This window comes from Stegodyphus dumicola, chromosome 10 (assembly GCF_044657685.1).
Source record: "Stegodyphus dumicola isolate Sdum_Otavi_A_Nest chromosome 10, ASM4465768v1".
Taxonomy (NCBI): Eukaryota; Metazoa; Arthropoda; class Arachnida; order Araneae; family Eresidae; genus Stegodyphus; species Stegodyphus dumicola.
The window spans coordinates 69,655,487-69,677,862 of record NC_140777.1 but is presented as its reverse complement, the minus strand read 5'-3'; the positions used below and the strand labels follow the sequence as shown (position 1 = coordinate 69,677,862).

The following is a 22,376-nucleotide window of genomic DNA, read 5'->3' as shown; positions in this document are numbered from 1 at the left end:
AGAAGATAGCGTCACCTCGTGATTTCAATTAATATCGCGGATTGGAGGAGCCTCGTGACGTACACATATGTATAAGTAGGGCTTCTGCAAGGTACGAGGAGAACGCTTGTGAGATGGATGCTAAAATAAACCTACCACTTTATATTCCAAAATTTGTCTCATTCCTGTTGCCCCGGCTGCACAAAACAAATAATGTATGAGAAATTACATTTCATATATATATGTTTGGCTTCCTTGAACACTTGATGCCAAGTTTACGAACTCGGAGGCATTGGATTTTCGTTTGGTTTATTTGGGGATGCCTGCATAAGGGGAAGGATGCCTTCGTTGAGGGCTTCCTAAAGGAAACTGGCTTGTATACTTGTTACATATGAGGAAAACCAGAAAACGCCCACGCAGCCAGCCCTTTCGTGGGAATTCGAGCCTCAAAACTAGCAGTGTTCAGCGACTTTACCGTTCGGTCACTGGTGGGCCCCGAAGGCAGTGGGAAGATTAACAATATAACAGAAGAATAATTATTAATTTAATTGATTACTGTTAAGGTTTAATGACTGAATCAATTTAAACCCAAAAATTAAAATTATGGGCAATATTTAAAAAAATATATTACTTTACTGGGTATGAATATTAGATTATTTTAGGCCTCGCCAAACACCAGATTTTAAACTATGCATAATTTATATTCAGTGACTTAATAAAAAACATAGCTTGATAATTATTTTCTCAGCACAGTATGAAAATTTAAAAATTGTTTAAAGAAATGTATCTAAATATAATAAGTATGTATACATAATACATGGTGCAAAACTTACCCTAGGTTATCAAAGTCACATCGGAACAATACCACATTTCATTCTTTTACTTTGCTCATCTGATACTGTAAACAGGATTTGTAAAGAGAAATTCTGAAATATAATGAAATCTTGCTAAGACGACCACCCACAGATTCTGACAATTTTGGTCTTCTGAAGAGGTGGTCGTCTTAGAAAGAAGATTTTTTGATACCGCTGTTTATGCATGCTTTCAGTAATACTCGTCAGTTTCAAGAGGTTGCAGATCTAGGGGGGGGAGGTCAGAGGTCGACACCATGAGGAAGTTTCAGTGTCTATATCGCTAAAAGTGTATACCAGCCGCGCTTCTTGTATTTCCCTTGAAATATATACGCATTTGTATAGAAATAAGATGATAGATGTATGCAACTAATGCATTTTTTTCATAGAATTCTCAAGAAATCGTTTCATTCAAAAACGCTTTTAATGTGCGATATAAATGGAGATAGAAGCTCTAAATAAACACATCTCAGTTTCTTTTAGTCAATATCTAAGTGCAAATAGGAAACATAAAGTAGCATATGACATTCATTTCTATGCTTGTAAAAAGGCACTAGGGACGAATAAGCGACTAAAGAGCATGTACATTTTCATTTTGAGTGAAACATGAGAACTGATTTAGGTTACTGGTAAAACCCCTATTCAAATAGCTGGCATAAATCGATGGCATTGTCCAGTGACAGAAGGAAGGCATATAAAAATATAAAGAAATAATAACCAGCATAAACATAGAGCAGGTGACAGAATTATTGACTTATTATAATCTTTAGCTGTATGAACTGCAGACTTTTTATAGGTATTTAATAGGAGGGGGAAAAAACAGATTTTAATGCTGTATTTTGGATCCCTTTAATTGTATTTCAGACGGAATTTTATTGTTATTTATTTATTTATTAGTCCAAAGGGATTTGAATCCCGAAGGACTATTAGTTTCGTTTTGACATTTTGCGTCGGACTCATAAATGTCGGTTCACTTTTCAAACTGTTGCCACAAAATGTTAGAGTCCTGCATTATATTTGAAGAAATTAAATAATGAAAAATCTGCATAAATGTATGTATATTTCTCGTATTGTGATAAAACAACGGTACATAGAGTCATCGAATTTTGAATTACGTAATCCTCCAACGAATATGAGCATGTGGAAGACCAAATTTGAAATTTGAAATTTGTTTTATGATCGATTTCCTATTTTTTAAAACTTTGACGAATTTTTGATTAACAAACTCAAGGATTTCAAAGCGAGCAATGGCAACGTTGTGCAGAAAAACATTTTTATCTCCAGCGCGTGACTCTCTGTATCGGAAATTCTAAAGATATGCTCGTTTTAAAACTATTTTGCGATATTGCTGTTGCACTGGATCTTATGGTTTAAGTGCGAAGAACATGATATTTAATAAAGAAAGGTAACACACAAAATGTTAAAAAACGCCCCTTTGGACGTAATTTAAAATCTGAAACATTTCAGATTTTTTTTTTTTTTTTTTTTTTTTTTTTATTTATTTATTTTCAGCTAAATCTAGTTTCGATGATATACAACGTAGTTTGAGGGAAAATTATTATCTTAACCTCTTAAATATATTTCATACGAAATTTTAAAACAATCAGCATTAAATACTGTTACCAGTTTTATATTTAGACAGCTAGTTTTAGTAGAATTATAATTAAAATTGTTGTATTTCCCCGTGGAATGTAGCGCGAGACAAATTTTAAGAGACGGCAATGCCGGAAAAGTAAGAATACAGAGGCCTGTGCATTTAATAAACGGATATCTCTGTAACTTATGTTGAACTTGAATAAATGTAATTGACCATTATGTTAGCTATAACCGTGATTCCATCCTCTTTATTTATTTATTTACCATAAGATGAGCAGCTGCACCGCCTTTAAGACATTCAGCTTTTACGCTCATCTGATGGAATTAGCTACCAACTGTGTTGTTATATAAAATACAATAAAATTTTAGAATTCTGATAATTACGTAATAAAATTAAATATCAAAAAATAAATATATAAATAATACAATATATAATAAACATAAATAGATACAATAAATAAAAGCTAAAAATTTAGAATAAGATAAATACAATGTTGCTATATATGAAGCCAATAAAGTATTAGAATTTTGAGAATTATGTAATAAAAATTTTAAATTCCATCCTCTTATAGCTTTCCAGAAATCTCGAGAAGGAGAAAGTACAAGAAATTTCTCCCTACCGGTTGAAAATTCTAAAAGGCCGGAGAAAGAGCGCCTCAGATCAGTTGCTTAGTTATTGTCGTTGTGATTTGTTTAGTTCCGCGGGAATTGTAATCACGTATTGTACTGAAACGTGTATTGTAATACGTGATTATACTACACGAAATGGTGTAAATGTTGAAATCGTGTGTTGTAATCGCGAAAATTTCGGGTATCATATTTCAGCGAAACTATCCATTTCAACCTTTCTCGAAACCATTTGAACTATGTTTTTGCCTAACATCTGTACGTACGGACAGAATAAAGGACGGTATTTGCCAAAAATGATTGTAAAATGGATTTAAAATGGATTCAGAAGAGATTTTCTTCTTGACATTTGTACGTAGGCATGTATGTATGTATCTAATATTACTCAAGAACGAGTAGACTCACGTTGAAATTTTGTATATAGGACTGCTATAACATATAGTTGTGCACCTCCCATTTTTGTTGCACTCGGTTGCACCAGTCTTATATAAATGTATATAATCCCACTCTGCCTCGGTAAACTTAGTATTTTATTTATATATTTTGGTAAATTGTGCATTTTTTGTTTTAAAAGTTATTGAATTATGTGGTTTTTATGCTCTGGTTAGGGATTTTGTGTTTTTAGTTAATCTGAATGCAATAGTTTTAGAATTATCAACAATTTCAAAGTTTAAGTTACGATTTAAGCCTAACGATACCGCCATTTTTTTTACATTTGAAACTTGATAGAATATTGAATACGTCTGTTTCTGCATTTTCAAAGTCTTTTGGTCGAGTGGGACCAAAAGTAAACTTTCAGTTTTGTGCACCGAATAATCTGATTTCTTGCCCGCTGGCCGTATTGCTTGCTTCTGCATATAAAAATCTAATTTTAATTGTAAAAATTATTGTTTTAATTGTATTTGGTGTTTTACATTTTTTCTATATTTTATAATTTCACTGGACCCGGGCACTTTGGACGGGTGTCTACCCGGTGGCATTTGGTTCGCGGAACTGCCAACCGGGTGGTCCAGGCGTTGGGTTTGGGCGTCTCGTGCAAGCCTCCCATGTGGCCTCTCTGCCTTTACTCTGTATAAGGGCGGACGTGGCCCTATATGCTAATTAACTTAATAGTAAAGGGGTGGTGGCCACGTCCTCCGTCACTATCACTATCACTTTCACTATATTTTATAATTTTGAATGGAGATGTTTTATGTTTTTATGTATTTTTGCTTTGCCTCGAAGTAAGAACTAAATTAATTGAATGAGAAATATATCTCTAATGAAGTTCTAGTAAATAAGTTTAAATGAAATACAGCAAAAAGTATGTATAATTTAATAGGCTATACAAGGAATCCATATGTTATCCACATCAGATTAATTTCCATTGAGCAAACTAATGTCATGATTTTAATACCTGCTAAGGACTTTCATGTGGTAAAGGTGCAGTAAGATACAAAATTCAAATAGGAATAGAAAAACTGTTAATAATTCACAGTATGGAAAGCATTTTTGGGCCTTCTGAGTGGATATTGAATCTAGAATCATAATTTTAGGTCATCGGCATTTCAATATCATCTGAATTTCCTCTTTTCTAAAGTAGAGATGGGCAAAATCACTGCTTTATGGGATCGAATCAGAACATTAGCTCACTGAAATGAATCGATTATCTTTTATGACCCACCGCTCACTAGCAGCAAATAAGCATCATGAAAAAGATCCGAAACGAGAATGGAATCAAGAGCGGTTAGCGAGGATGGAAAGACGAACAGAACGAATCAAACTAGCAGTGGGATCGTCACCGACTAGCGAGGTTTTAGAGAAGAACGAAAAGAAACGAGATGTGGGATCAGAAGAATCGGCGGTGTCAAAGCCTAACTCAGTGAACTGGTTTCTTTCAGCTGTAGTTTTGAAGTTCTTTAAAGCTTCCTTTTTAAACAGAACTAACAAAAATATTTTAGAATAATTTTTTTTTTCAAAAAGTTGGGCATGATAAAAATTAAACTTATTTTCAGTGTGGGGGAATAAACATTCTTTTCTCCCCTAAATTGGGAATCGAACTTTTTTAGTACGCTTCTAACAAGTGCTCTGCTCTTCTTTTGTTTTTACGAATCAGGCTTTCGCTCTTTCAGTAAAGTGAATCAATTTGTGAGCGAATAGCAGATCTCTATTCCTGGCATGCTTCCAACAAGAGCTCTTCGTGAACTATAAAAGAGCTATTGCTGCGTTTTCAGTAATCAGAGCAAACTCACTTAGTAAAGTGAATTAGTTCCAGAGCGGACCATCTAACTCTATTCTAAAATATAATAATGATTTTAATACCTGCTAAGGATTTTCATGTGGTAAAGATGCAGTAAGATACCAGATTCAAATAGGAATAGAAAAACTGTTAATTAATTCATAGTACGGAAAGTATTTTTGGGCCTTCTGAGTGGATATTTAATCTAGGATCATAATTATAGGTCATCGGCATTTCAATATCATTTGAATTTCCTCTTTTCTAAAGTAGAAATGGGCAAAATCACTGCTAATTTTAATTAATCTTGTAAAATTTTAATTAATCTTGTAACAGCCATCTGCAGTGAGATACCTTTAAGGTATTTCTCAATTATTTCATTCCATTGATAATTCTTAATACATTACTCTGCACTATTTGAAGGCATTTTCTCGACGTAAACAAAAGATTGATTTTTCATGTGGCAATACTAGGTACATCGTTACCATTTAAATTAGTTTTTTATTTTCTGTACCAGTCCATTTCTTCTTTTTTATGGGGAGATAAATGCTGATTAGAATTTAACTTAATCCGAAATAAAATTATAAAGTTTAATATAATTATAATGTTAATAATTGTAATGTTTGGTATGTTACCTTAAAAATTAAGTTTTTCTATTTAATTAAGGTAAAAAAATTTAAATGGATAATAATTGATAAATCATCAAGCATTGAAAAATTGTTTATTTGAATTCCTATCATTTCGTGGGATAAATATTTTCTGGTAAATACAGCTGCAGTGCATTTCGATTTAAGTCGTATGAGTGCAATTAATTTATGTTCATTAGTTAGTAACAAACAAATTTTTAACTTTTTCTGCGATGATTTCCCTGACGGAATGCTGCATTATTAAGATTGAAAATACAAATTTGTAGCTTTTCGTAATACTAGCTTAATGCAGTGAGGTACTAAAACATTCTGATTTGAAATGCCTATTCCATTTGACCATTATCTCTATACAGGAACATTTTTTTAGAAACTTTTATGCAGAACTTAATTCAAGTTTGTTGAGTAGTCTTTCTAATTTTATATGTGTCTCTGAGACTGATATTATTGATATTTTCTCGGAAATATTATGGTAAGAAGTGGATGGAATAGGTTTTTAAATGATCGTTCGAAAGAAAATGCAAGAAAACATGACTGAGATTTGAGGACATAAACCTGGTATAAGGACGTTGCCTGCCTCGGTGGCCAAATCATGCTACGTGCTTTCTGAAAAACTTAATTGTTAGAAATCAATGAATCTCGCTTGACATCTGATTATTTTACTGTCAACGTTCTTGTGAAAAGAATATGTTTCTCTTATATTTTCATTATAAACAGCATGAATTTGTATTTTTATAGTATTTAAATAAACAAACCGAAAATTTTATTTTCAATATTATTCTTTATATATTTATGTCTTTATTATTTATATATTTATGATGCTATGCAATTCTGTCACTGATGAGAAGAATTTTATAAAAATGAGAAAAGTCTGATTTTTTTCATTGAAATTTTTTCTTGTAGTATATATCTATACTTTTTAATTTAAAAGGAAACCTGTTGAGTCAAAAACATGCAAAAGTTTCATAGTATTAGAATAGATAATTTATTTCATAGTTTAATAGATGTGCTCCTTAAGTTAATTACAAAATACCGATTATTATGAGAAATTTGTAAACAATCATCATGAATATGCCCTGATGTGCAACATTTAAGCACGAGACAGGTTTCCAAAATTTTCTTTAGAAAGAGGTGTTTCATATTGATCCAGATCATACCATACCTGCAGAAGTGTTTGACAACGATCCACTCGTACAGAAGTGTTTCACATCGATCCAGATCATACTGTGAGATCCCAAAGATGTGAAATTACAGACAAGAGACCAAAACTATCCAAACAAAGAATAATATAATATACAAGTAGTTTTTGTAATTAGATGTATCTACATGGACTGGAATCCCAGCTGAGAACCCTCATATGAGGCAAGGCGGGTAGTACGCCAAAAAAAACTTTAGAGATCAAACAAAATCCTTGTGCCGAGTATTCGGTCCCACGCCGGATCCTTTCGGTCTTTAACAAAGTTATGCATAACCCCAAAGTCTAACCGAGCTCGAAGTGTCTTTTTCTCGGTCTCGGTACCATGGCCGGGTAGCATATAAGCAAAATCAGTGCCTCCTAGATAATCTAGGAGGCACTGGCAAAATGTACACTGCTAGGACAACGGTTAAGTTTGGCCAATGACAATCCAGATAAGGATCAGCATTAACTCCGCCCACATGAGTGATGTCACATTCCTGACGTTTGTTTACATTCTGCTATTCGGCGTTAGGAAGTGCGTTCTTTGAATGAAAAACATTTTTACTTTGCAACGTAAATTTGTTCTAGTGATACTATTTTTTAAATTTTCCTTTAAAGTATTATTTCCTTACTGTTCCAGAAGGAATATAAATTTGTGTCTCAAACATTACAAAATTTCTCACTATATGCGTGAGTGTGTATACACACGCATGCTCACATACATATATTTTCAATATATAATTAATCATATGTCAATTATATCTATCAATATGTGTGTGTTTTATGCCTATAAATATGAGTGAGTGTGTGTGTATGCGTGTATTCATTTTTCAGAATGTCAGATTTCTAGAAAATAATCTACAAAGCTTTTTTTTCTCTTAATTTTTCCCATCTTCACATTCAATTTTTTAAAATAATTAAGCTGAATGTATTCATATTTAATATTTCTGCACAACTTGATTTATCACTTAAAAATGCATTTATTTAATTTTGAATAAAGTGGGATGTTAATTTCAGTAGTATATGATTTTTAATAGTAGAATAATTTCTTTAAAGAAGCTTTTGTTTGTTTTTATTTTTTAATTCCTTTATAAGAAAATTTCGTAATAATATTACAAATAATTAATTTGTTACTCCTTACACATGTCTGAAACAGGTTAACAGAAAATTTTCATTCAATAGCTTTATAAATTTATTTTAAGCAGTATTTTAATTTAATAAGAACTAGTGTTGATAAGTGAATTTCCATTGCTTTCTTTATACATTTAGTTTAGAATTCAGTTTTCAGTGCATGTAATTATTCTCCTTCATGGCCCTCGAGCCCATCAGCGGCCGAGCGGTAAAATCGCTGAAAATTGGTAGTTCGGTTCGAGCAAGAATCCCGTGAATGGGCTGGCTACATGAGTGTTTTCGTGGTTTTCCTCATGTGTAATATGTATACGAGCCAGTTTCCCTTAGAAAGTCCACCACAGAGGCATCCTTCTCCTTAAGCAGATAGCCCTCGAGGCTTTGCCGTAATTAAATAACCTAACCTAACCAAACCTTCATGGCCCTCCCCACACAGCCCAACAGAGGCTGAGTGGTAAAATGACTAGAACGCTGATAGTTCGATCTGAGTTTGATTTCAGTTGGACAGGCTGGCTGCATGAGCACTTACCTGGTTTTCCACATGCGTAACATGGATATGAGAGTTTTTCCCTTAGAAAATCCTCCACAAAGACATACCTCCCACATAGACCTTGTATGCTTTCCATAATCAAACAAACGAAACCAACCCTCCAAGCAAAACAGCTCCTCAAAAGAAATTCTTCATATCTGTCAAGCAAATGACATTCGTTAATGTAATAAACTGTAATCATACATACTAAATCAAACTCGGAGTTGTTATTAATTATGCTTACAGAAACAAAGTACAGATTTTGTTGATTAATTTGCATTTTAGAAATAGTTGAATAAATTTCTGACCTTTAATAAATACAGTGAACTCTAAGATGACCACCAGTTCTACATGATTTTAATTTTGTGTAAAGCTTGTCATTTCAAAAAGAAGATGTTCAGTACCAGAATTTGTGTATTGAGGAGAAGTAGTCAGTTTCAGAAATGATCACAAAGAAAAAGTTTACTGTGTTAAAATGATAATCTGTTCCTAACTTTTTTGCAGGGTTTGATTTGGTTTATGTGATTTATAGCATTTTATAGCTCGAGGGCTATCTGCCTAACCAGAGGGATGCCTTCATGGAGGACGTTCTAAGGGAAACTGGCTTGTATACACATTACACATGGGGAAAACGATGAAAACGTCCATGCAGCCAGCCTGTTCGCGGGATTCGAACCTCAGACCGAACTACCAGTGTTCAGCGACTTAACCGCTTGACGCTGGTGGGCTTCTTTTTTTGCAGGGAAGGAAGTGTAGGACATAACATATCTAAATAGTCCATGTTAAAATTTAATCTAGGAAATGAATAATGTTGAAGCTGAAATTAAAATTATATAAATTTGAATATCATGTAATGTTAATCTCAAATTTCGTTTCCTGTGATGTGATTTTTTTTTAATGTAAAGATCAGGCTCTGATATATTGATATATATATAAACTTTAAATATAGTATGAAGTCTTATATTTGAGCATAATACTGAAAAAGGTTCGACATATGAGAAAATAAATATATGTTTTCTTCACATGTTATGGAATATTCATCCTTGACTTAACGGAGCGTGAAGTTACACAGTTTTAAATTTAAAGTTTACAGAAAAATGCATGATAGTCACAAGCGTGACAAAAGATCCTTTGCTCAAATGATAAAAGGCTTTGGGGAACATAGATGCTAATTAGAAATGTGTGCTAAATACGAGACAATTGGCATCCACAAAAATGCAGAGTATTAATTTTAACACTGTTTTAGGTTCTTACATATTATCCCTTTGACCGGCCAAATAGCATGATTTAGTGCCCTTGGTTTAGTGATTTTTTTGCCCTCGGTTTGGTTTGGTTTATTTAATTATGCAAAGCACTCGAGTGCTATCTGCTTAACAGGAGGGATGCTTTTATGCAAGACTTTCAAAGGGAAACTGGCTCTTAAACACATTACCATTACATACATTGAGGAAAACCATGAAAGCGCCCATGCAGCCAGCACATTCGGCAAAATTGGAACCCTGGGCTAAATATCTAGTATTCAGCGACTTTACTACTCAGGTGCTGGTGGTCTGGCCCTCGGTCCTATTAAACTAAAATTCATCTATATTTATAAACGGCCTATCAAAAAAATGCACACACTTTAATAATAAAAGAAAATTCGGTTAATCTTCAGATTATGTTAACTTGGCAATTTTTGGGTGAAAATTTGGGGACCAAACCTGCTAGTTTTTTTTTTTTTTTTTGGACGCCATTTTGTTTTCACACAGTAAAGGCTTTTTTTTTTTAACTCAACATTTTTTTCCAACAATCTGCTAGCCGAATTACGCTTATGCTAGAACTTTTATGGAACAAAAGTGCTTAATTATGATGAAGATTAGGTTTGAAATTGGGACAAAGTGCAGAATCGCCCACTGCTTGCCGCGTTTTTAAGAATTGCACATACAACACCGTATCCATGTACACGTCGACCTATTTTCACTTAAAAAAACATTCCAGAATTGCACAAATATGGCATTGCGCACACTCTTGACTTTATCCATGTACACTCCTAAAGTCCTAGCTAGTAACCTTTATCACCTTACCAAAATGTCGCCAAACTACCTGTTACCATATTCCAAAGATTATTTGTAAATTCTTGTGCTTTAGTATTGAACTTAATTATAATTAAATCATAATATCAGAGGCTATGCTAGGTTTAATAATAATATTTATGAATATGTACAGTAACTTAGATTGCTCAGTCACAGCGGTAGCCATTAACAGCTAGAGTTATAGCACAATACTGAGCAGTTATTTGAACAATGTTTAGTCGATGTGTCTGAGGCGACTGCTGCACATTCTGCCATAATTTTTTGATGAAGGACCTCTAGCCTAACCGATTTCTTGTACTACACAACATCGCTCAGAGTCCTCCAAATCCATTTTGGTTCACTGTCATGTGTTACATATATGCGAGAGTACGAACATGTTAAGGAAACATCATACTACATATAAAGATAATTCAACTTAGAAGCCCATATATAGATATCATCTATTAAAGTTTCTGTGTATTTTTCTGACAGATCCTGTATGTGAAGTTGTACTTTTCATTAGTCCCACCTATTAATTAACTTAGGGGTTTTATTGTACGGAATATCTATGAAACTGAACTGATAAATTTTCATATCTGTTTATTTGTTTGCTTTTCATATATTTTTTATGTTGCTTTACATGATGTCAATTTAAACATAAGAAAGCAGAGAACAAAAGAAATTCACACTGAAACTAAATTTAAAATTAGTCTGAAGATTACTGATGTAAAATAAATAGTGTCTAATTTATCAAAATCACATAAGAGGGCAAATAAATAATTAGCATATTCAGATATTTATTATAAGCAAAAATTTTATATTCTTAACAGTAAAAATGCACATATTACAATGCAATTACTTTATTACTTGCAACCACCTCAGTAGAACTCGTCAAATTTTTAAAATGTGTCAAACTCTAGCAACCATGCTCATAACAATCCTTTAATAGGACAATGTCGCCATTTTCGTATACATTCTTTGTGTTGTATTTCAAGTTTCAACATTTTTATGAACAAATTGTGATATTTTTTGCCTTAATTTTAAAATATGCTCTTTGGAATTTATCAACAATGGAAAAAACTACAGTGGAAACTCTACAGGAATACAAAATTTCTAAAAGAAAGAAAAAGGAAATGCATTTGGTAGATAGCCGATGCTGCTGAAGTTTGTGTGATGCCAAGTGTCTGAAATTATTTAATTTTTTTTCAAGCAAAAACAAACCGCTTGGGGAAAAGAATAGGGCAAAACAATTACAGAAAGATTTGGAGATGAACGTGCTTTATTTCCTTATTTAATAATTAAAATTTATATTTCAAATTCTAAAGTATGTTTTCTTTTTATAATTCGATAATGTTAGCCAACTTATGATAGATATCAATAATTTGGGTATCTATTTAAGAAAAGTTGTGCAAAGCATCAACTGGCACCCAATGAATAATTTTTACCTTTTCATGTGTTAAATCCAAATTGAGCTAAGGTGGTTGTGTTAATATGTAAGTATCATTAATTTTACAGGCAATACACTGTATTCTTTTATATACTGTAATATTTAGTTTGTGCTGAAATTATGTAGTGGCAATTTTACTTAAAAGAGAAATTTTTCAATATTACAAGTTTACATTTTGGTTAATTTTTTTATGTGATAAAAAGCAGCATGTTAAAAGTTGGATTTCTTAAATTTTGTAATAGTACTAAGTATTATATTTTAAATTACTCAATGACTAATCCAGAAATAAATAATTTAATTCTGTATACTCGAAGAAAATCATTTCTGACTGGCATAAAAATCAGATTTTTGAAACAGTAGTAGAAGAATCGTTAAAAATACTTAGTTTTAAAACTCGAATGCAATAAAAACAGGTTAGCATGAAATGTCTGAGTTAAAGCTAACTTGTGATCATTATGTATATACTGTCATTTTTATGTAAAATAAATGTTACACGATTTCTTAGACCTCTGCTTTTCAAACTCTATCTATTAATCTGAGAATTTGATTATTTCAGTGTAGTAAATAAATGTATTATAGACGTCAATATGTTTGTTTTTTGTAACATATACTTTGAACATTTTAATTAAATAATTTTTCTTCAATAATGTGTGCATATATTTTACTTATGATGAAGAGAAATTAACATTTAAAAAAGGAATTATAGACTGAAAATATTTTGTAAAAGAAGATATTGGAAAAGGAAATTATTGCAATTCATAGAACTTGTAAATAAATAAATGTAATAATTAGTATCATATTGTTCTTATTTATTAAGAATGGATATTAAATTATTGATAATAGAATGGACTTCTAAATGTGAAGCACTTATGCAAACAATAATACTAATTCATAACATTCTGATCTTGATTTTAGTACTTAATGTAAAGCATTATTGACAGCTTAGTGGAACTCATATTAAATAGTTACAGTGCAATCTTAAGTCCAATGTATTTATTACAAGATAATGAAATTATAGTGTGGATTTTAATTCAAAACTCTTTTCACGTATCTTTAAAAGCCCAATTTTAAACGGTACTTTTCTGTTATCAGGACAGGATTCAGACAAATAATGTATGTATCAACGAGTGGTTTGGGTTTCATTTTAGTTTAGTATGGCAAAGTACACTAGGTCTATATGCCTGTGGGAAGGGATGCCTTTGTGGAGGACTTTCTAAAGGAAACTGGCTGGTATACACTTTACAAATGGGGAAAACTACAAAAACGCCCATGAAGCCAAAGAATTTGCCTCGATTCGAATCTAGTGTTCAAAGACTTTACCACTCTGCCACTGCTGGGCCTATGCACGTGTGTATAAGTGTGTGTGCATACACACTTAACATGAATACATACAAAATCTGGTTCCGGAAATAGAATAGTACCTTTTAACTGTATATCTTACAGTTTTGATTAATTTTATGTACTGTCATCAATAATACATCTTATTAGATACATCAATGCATCTTATTATCATTAATTTCTTACTAACAATTCAATTTCAATTGCCATGAGTTGATGCATGACTCATACATATATAATATATAAGTTGGTTCAATATAAAGATCACAATATAAGTTACATAGCATATTTACAATAATTATTTATTACTCATACATATAATGTATAAAATCAGGAGTAAATTGTAAAAAAATACTTTTAATGAAATTGGAAATAAATGAAAATATAATAATCTACATGTCATTACAATTTTTAAATGCACAAACTTCACAGTTAAAAATACATACTGATGTAAGAAAATCAATATTAAATGCTTTTTCTCAAAAAAAAAAAATTGCCTGTTCAAGACATATTTTATCAAGTGCAACCATCAGTGGAAACCCAGGTAATCAGTCTTTAATACGACAAAATGTAAAATTTGAAATACAACTTTAAGTTATTTTTTTAATCCATTCAGTTTTGGCTTATGTAAGTTTCACTGTATTTAACTAGATGTAAAGAACTATAAACACACATTCACTTGAAGGTAAATTCAACATTACACCTTAGAACACGTAATGATACCTCCTTGTTAGGCATTTTCGATAGTCTTGAAATAGCATAACTGGTAACATATATTTCTAAATTCAGTTCTTGTTAAATTATGTTAAGCATCATTTAGCATTTGCAGTTTTATAACTAAATTAGGTTTCAGTAGGCAGTGGCATAGCTAGGGTGGAGCAGAGGAGGCGGCATCTGTCCCTAGGCGCAGCATCCAGGGGGCGCCAAATTGATGGTACGAAATTTTAGAATGAAGTGTTTTCTATTCGTGGCACACATAAAGGGGCAGAAAATCTTCAGTTGTCCTCGGGCGCTGAAAAATGGCGCTACGCCTCTGTCAGTAATTCTATTACTCTAAGCACTTACAGTTATTCACTATTATTTTCTTAACATTTTAACTAAACAATGAGCTTCCTTTCTAAGAATGCATACTGAACAATGAAAATTCCAAATATTGTAGTATATGCTTTACCAGAACTATAATGTCAATTAATAGTGATTTTTTAAAATTGAATTTGATTAAGATTCCTCATTGTTAGGCATTTTCGATAGTCTTGAAATATCATTACTGGTAACATATCTTACTAAATTCAGTTCTTGCTAAATTTTGTTCTTTAGCATTTGCAGTTTTATAGCTAAATTAGATTTCAGTAGGTCTATTACACTAAGCACTTACAATTATTGAGTATTATTTTCTTTACATTTCAGAAAAATAATGAACTTCCTTTCTACGATTCCAAATATGATATATGCTTTACCAGAACCATAATTTGTCAGTTAATAGTGATTTAATCTTCATAGATAAGCATATCCAACAGTCTTGAAATATCAGAGCTGGTAGCATATCTTAAATATATTCAGTTCTTATTAAATAACATGTTCATCATTTAACTTCAGTAGTTTCACAGCTAAATTACATTTCAATATGTTCATTAGAGTGGACACACTTTTTCATCTTTTATACTCTTTATGTTCTAATAATGAAATGAAGTTTATTTCTAAGAAAGCATATTGAATCCTGTAAATCATATTGATTTCTTAATCAAAGCACAATTAATGTTGTAAATATTCAAATAGATATATATGAAATTTTCTTGACACACACTATGTCAACAGTTACTGGCAATAGTTACTGGTGGCAATTTGATTCAAAATATTTACTGCATTAATTACTGACACAAAATAGCACTTGGATTCACTAACTTAACATAACCTTCACTTGGTTTAATTCCCGCAAGTACATTTTATATAGTAGATGATTTAAGTCATTGTCACTTAAAAGTTTCTGATTATCAATATGCAGAATAATTTGTAAACCACACTTTACATGCATCTTCCAGCCATCAGTAACTTCTATCTGACTAGACCTAATTTTGTATTGGAACAGTAGAATAATCCTTAATATTCCGAAAAAAACATTAAATCGGTTATATACAGATATATACGCATATATATACACTTTTATTCCGAAAAACTAAATGTACATTCGAAAAACGCACTTCGTAACTCTGAACAGTAGAATGTAAACAAACGTCAGAAATATGACGTCACTCATGTGGGCGGAGTTAATGAAACCCTCATCTGGACTGTCATTGGCCAAATTCAAGCCGTTGTCCTAGCAGTGTACATTTTGCTTATATGCGGCCGGGTATAGCCCTATTTGCTGAATCTGACTGGTCGTCATAATTTGCTACCTACCACTACTACGCTAGAGGCTTGATTCCCGCGATGGAACCAACACAAGGCTTGCGCCACCTTGATCTGTGGGCCAGACCAGTTAATGAAGTCATACCTTCACAGGTTACGGAGAACCGCCAGGCTCAATGATTTTGTTCCCCTGGTGCCAAGGTTGCCTAAGTACAGATCCTAGCGAGCACACTAGTCGACCCCCAAGGAAAACACTAGTTGACCCCCAAGGAAAAAATGGAATAAAAAAGCTAAACAGGCACTTTATTAAAAAGATAGCTCCGAGCAAAACGGGAGAGAAGACAGAAATGCTCCATGTGAGAGACGTTTGGCAAGAAATATCCATTCTCCAGAAGGGGATACGATCATTCGTGACTCCGATGTAGTAATTACGATGTCTGTTCATGTTAAGAACAAGTTTATCAAGGAGTTGTATCGCGGCAACTTGTAGCGCCAATTCCAGCTGCGGAATCGTTGCTGGCGGCTAGTCATGTGCAGCCAAGAATTTTCCGAGAAGGTACCATCTATTAGCTCAGGAGACATTGCAGGTCAGCCTTATACGTTGAAAATCTTCACTCTGCGATAGCTACTGTACGATGAGATGTAGCATGATCGCCCATGACGACGAAACCCGAACCCATAGTACGTCTAAACAAGTGCAAATGAGGCAATAGAACCTTGGTACAACAGCAATTGACTGTAACAGTGACTATAGTAGCAATAGTAATTGTAGCTCATTGGGAGATGTAGAGATTAATGTAATTACTAAGTATAATACCGCCCAAACGAGAACTCTGGCACTCCAAAACGATCCCTGTCGATGATGTTGGAAGAGTTATTGCGTATTTTCTTCTTCCTCTAGATGTTTACACGTCCAGAACTGCTTGTCAGACTAAATTGGCTCTTATCCATAAAGATCACCAGACCGAACTCCTGTTTTGTCCAGTTCTTGTGTTCCCGGCGCCACAGAAACCGGCGTTTCCCATGATCAGGCGTTAATGACACACACCGTAACGTCTTCGTGCGTTTAGACCATGTTTGTACGCCTTCTGGACTCGTTCAAATATGATATCGGCCATTCAGTTATCTTTTGCATGTGCCTTGCGATACCTCCCGCTGTCGGTCACTTGTTTCTTATAACGTCGTTGTTGCTCTTGGACGTTGTTGCTCTTGCTACTGAGCACTGGAGTCGCTGTTCCTGCCGTATGAAATGCTCTTCAGGTTCGTGAAATGACGCTATGAGAGATCTCAAACTCTTTTGCTATACTTGTCACTCTTTGACCTTCTACTACGAGTAAAGTCATCCTGATGTTTTTCCCTGGATTGCTTGCTAGCCATATCACACGGTAGGACAGACTTAGTTCAAATCACTATATACCGAGCAATAGCTTTTACTTCACTGCTGAGTTTACACCGCCCGCGTACACCAATTCTGACACTCCTCGCTATAAGTGATGGGCCACATATGCACATGCCCTGTCTCAAGTCTATTTCTTGATTGGTCTTTACGTCTGTTCTGTTGCCTTGCTCCACTTTTTTTGCTAATATCTCCACCTGGTCTTAATTTTTACACACTAGTATACATATGTATACAGGATGTCCGTAATTAAAATTCCCGTATCCTGAGCTGCCTACATCCGTCAGCAGACATCAGAAAAGTGTGAATCTTTGTTGTGATTTAATAAAGGGATGTGAAAGACGCTTAACAAAACACTAAATTGGTTCGAAGTGTTTCCGTTATGGAACACATATTACGCATGCAAAATTTTGTCAGCGTCACACAACTGTTATAAAGCCTGCAAACATTCCTGGGAAATTCTTGTTTCTGGTGTAATTGGTCACTCTCAATGTCCTTGAGTTTGCAAGATGACGTTTTATAAGTTAAATTCTTTTATCAAACACAAATTACGCCCTATTTTCTTTATTCGAATTTTGAAGGGGTTTTGAAGACGCACTATCTCTGCTAAAATAGCCTACAAATTATAATATAATTTGAAGCAACATCATCATTGGCTGTTCAACTTGGAAGAGGACGATATCCTTCTTCTAAAATGGTAGTAGAGGGGGTTGCTGTTCAAACATAAGCGAACAGAAGTTTAAACTTTATAGCCGGCACTAGTGTTCACTGTGTAGTAATACCAATGAATAAGCACTACTCACCTATTCATAAAATCCTCATCCGATATTATCAGTGCGAACTTTTACTTATACAGAGTTTTTTCACTCGATTTTGATTGACGACTCGAGTTCTCAATAGTTTTTGCTCGCCGTTAAATCGATTTCGAATTTCATTTGGAACGACTTCTGCGAATTCACAACTGGCAAATTTAGAATTCACAAAATTTACAAGCAAGGGGGTTATGCAGCGTTGCTTTAGAACGAAATTATTTCAACCGTGCAAGTATGTCGGTGCCTTTCACGGTCAATACAAAGAAAGCTAATCCGCATATTACAATACAGTTACATATTACATTATTCATACAAGAATGCTACTCCACATATTACAAGGATCTTTGCAAAATATATTTTACAGAAGAACGAATCATTTACATAATTCAGCGGCATTGCAATAATATCAAGTATGAACAAATGGAAGGTTGAATCATAATGTATTTATAAATGGGTTCAGAGGGGTGTTCCCCCCCCCTTTTTTTTTTTTTTACCCGGCTTTTATTTTTGCAATCGTTGGTCGTAGATACATACTTTCGGCTATAGAAATGTTTTAAATGACGAAAATATTCATATTTCGGCAATTTGAAATTTAAACAAAAATCATTTTGGACAAATAACCAACTCTACTTTTAGTACGTTCTACCGGTTCCTACACTTATATTTTCGAAAGTGTTTTACTCGTTGTGAAAATAAGAAGTTTGTCTCCTGTACAAAAAAATTGACCAGGATATTTTAACTTCAGAATTTGAATTTTTGGTACTATTCGGTTTTGAGGGCCGTAAAAAATCGCCAAACTGTTGTTGATGCCAGTGCTACCAAAAAGTAATTGCGGCAACCCTAACGCAAGAAAGGAAGTATACTAGTAAATAGCTATTTAAGATTCATGTTTTAATTAAATGAAAGGTTAATTTCATATAATACTTTTTTATTATTATAATATATATAAAAAAGGCTAAACATGACTGAATGGAAGCATAAGAGTCAATAACTATTTCAGATCATTATTACAATATATATAAAAATTGCTAAACATAGCTGAATGGATGTCTGCCTCGCTATTTCGCTACCGAGTTATCGCTAAAGCACAATTTCATCTCGTTGATTGTTCAAACATAATTTTCTATAATGCATGAATGCCTTTTCTTTGAAAAAATTCTCGGTAAAGTGCAGAATCGCCCACTTATTTGTTTGCCATTTTTTACAATAGTAAAAAACAATTGGATTTTTGTCAATTTTCTTTTAAGTGAAAATAGGTCGATGTGTACATAGATAAAGTCAAGGGTGTGCGCAGTGCCATTTTTGTGCAATCCTGGGAATTTTTTTTAAAAGTGAAAATAGGTCGATGTGTACATGGATATCGAGTATGTGCAATTCTTAAAAACGCGTCAAGCTGTGGGTGATTCTGCACTTTACCCAAAATTCTATTGCACACTTTTCGTCATAGGAAATTCCCAAATTGTTAAATCCATAGGATATCAAAAAAGGATTTAAAAATTAAACTAGTATTTCAATGGCGTCTTAAGAAATACACAACTATATAAACTTACGCAATCTGAAATCAGCGCGTACGCTAGATTTGGCGCGCTGTTAAATGGGCGCGTTTGCTAGGTTTGGCGCTTTTGCGCATACATTTTCGCTGCAATTTTTTTACGGTTCTCAAAACGGAATAGTACCGAATTTTTATGTCATTTTCAACTAAGGAAACGGTTAATTAAGTTAGAATAATTCGAAGAAACAAGTTTAAATGAAGTACAGCAAGAAATGTGTGCAATTCAATTGGTATATAAGGAAGTTTTGAGGTGCCACAGTACATTTTTACATCTATTGTCATGCATTTATTAGCAAGATGATAAATATGAATAAATAAAACGCATTCACACAAAAATATTTGAAAAATTTTATTTATTTTCCAATGTATAACTAATTTTAATTTCATTTCTATCAAGATCTTGATACACTATCTTCAAAAATCAGTAAAGCTTCAAAATTGCATTTTTTTTATAATTATCATGGTAACAACGTTCATATTTCTTAATACTTTCGTTAGCATTCTTATATTTCCGTATTTTCCTTTTATTTCCTTGAAGTGCTCTTTTGCATATTTTGAAAATCACATAAAATGATTCTAAGACATCGGTGATAGCCAAAAGAGAAATTCCTAAAAAAACGCCCAAGTATCCTCCGATGTAACCGAAAAGTTCAATAGCCTGTGGGGGAAAAAAATTAAAACAAATTTATCATAAAATTTAAATTTATAACTGTGAATAATGTTGAGAATATGTGTTTTAATCAGTCTAACATCTGTTGTCTTTAATATTTTTTTTATATCGTCATGCAGGTACTATAACGATTTAAATTGCTAAGGGAAAATTAACAAGACTTTCAAGACTCTCTAAAGAATACAAGGCGTTGGTACGTGGTGCCATCTACCAGAGCTATGGGGAAAGTAAAAATGCAATGGGGAATGCAAAATTGACCAAATTTTCAACCATTTACTGTGCACTTTAGAAAGATGTTTAGGAGACAAAAACTCAGATTCATCCTAGTTGTTTGGAGTGATTATTATTTCCTGCTTTTTTTAAATAAAGTTGTAAACAATATACAGTGGAGTAGCTAAAGGGAAAAGCGCGGTCCGGTCCAGGAAGCGGCATTTTTCATGTGAAATATAATCTTGCAGGACTTAGTCATATGGATTTGGAGGTGGCAGAAAGAAGTGGCATTTATAGGTTTGCCGCAAAGTTTAATAAGCTTATGGATTGCATTAGCGATGCCTTGTCGGCGATTTTAAATTCCTCACGAAGGATTTAAAAATTGAGAATTAATTCATGTTACGAAAGATGCATTGGCTCGAAAAGACGTCAAGCAATGACACATATCCTACGTTACGCCAATGGTAAACTAAACTACGAAAAATTCATGCAGCCAGTCCCTCCTTTGGAGTTAGAACTGAGGTTGAACTACAGGTATTCCAACAACATATTTACTCAGTCTTTGCTGAATCGAAGAATCACGAGATGCTGAATTGTCGAACGAAGTTCAATTGAATTGAAGTTGAACTCATATTGAATTCTTTCTACACTGAACAGAATGTTCAAAGAAGTTGCAACAAGACTTCAACAGTTTCATGTTTTTGCTATGCTATCCTTACTCCAGCGAAACTTTTAAATGTGAAATACAAATACCAATCCATTTATGATATTTGAATTAGATATCATAAATGGATTGATATTCTGTAACTACTTCTATTGATATTCTTGATATTCTGTTCTATTGATATTCCGTTACTACTAGATTGATATTTTGTTACTACTTCGGAAGACGAAACAAATGGATAGAAATGTGGTCGCTTTCAAATTCCGCAGTTTGTTTTAAAATACAGTATCCAGAATGCAATTCCAAACAATGTAATAGTACCACTGCGAATTTTCCTCATATTTGCTCGATGTTTTAGTAATTGTGAGAGCAAGTCTTCTGTGATAAAATACCAACTGGTGTCATGTAATAAACTTCTAGAATGTCATCAACTATTTCGCTAACAGAAAAACTATTAAAATAGCTTAATATCTAAACTTTTCTTCGATAGCTATTTTTGCGTGTCTGATACACGTAAAAGTATCCAATGTTTATTCTCATTAAATAGAAGATATGTTAATTTAATAATTCAACCCCTTTTTTCATGATGTATTTACTGAAAATAATCTATTAACAAAAACGTGTATTTTCTTTCATTTTTATGTCTCAAGTAGTAAATTTTGTTCAAAATAGCTTCACTTGGATTTTTAAATAGAATTTCTCGATTTTAGTTATTTGTCAAATTGTTTTAAGTTGTTTTTAAGTTTTTTTTTAATTTATTAAGTTGCTAAGGTTGTTAAGTTTATAAAGTTCATTTGTTAAATTTATTAAGCTGCTAATATTGTTAAACTTGTAAAGTTTATTTGTTAAGTTTATAAAATTTATTTGTCAAGTTTCTGAAGTTTATTTTGTTTTTTGTTGTTTGTTAAGTTTGTTTTATTTTGTGTGTTTATTAATTGCTTATTAAGATGACTTTAGATATTTAGTCCGCATCGATCAAACATTTGCTCAAAATTTTAAATAAACTGAAAGTGTATCATATTCATATGAAAGGAAATTAGAAATAGTTAATGATTAATGTTCATGGTTCCCCCCCCCCCAAAAAAAATCAGTCTCGATAAACGATTTTGCGTTGATTTATTTTAAATCCGTTGCTTCATGTTTC

The 22,376-nt window shown here is 32.9% G+C and overlaps 1 protein-coding gene across 2 annotated transcripts in view; it reads right to left on the bottom strand.

The window, feature by feature from the left end:
* Window positions 1-20,030: 20,030 nt before the first annotated feature.
* The window catches only part of LOC118180098 (uncharacterized), a 41,751-nt gene continuing 39,405 nt past the window's right edge, over window positions 20,031-22,376 (bottom strand). Inside the window, exon 13 of one of the 2 annotated variants that reach the window (XM_035349239.2) lies at window positions 20,031-20,346. In XM_035349239.2, the coding sequence (XP_035205130.2) occupies window positions 20,110-20,346 (237 nt within the window). In that variant the 3' untranslated portion in view covers window positions 20,031-20,109. The remainder of the gene's footprint in view (window positions 20,347-22,376) is intronic. The other variant, XM_085826066.1, reaches the window with a different exon arrangement.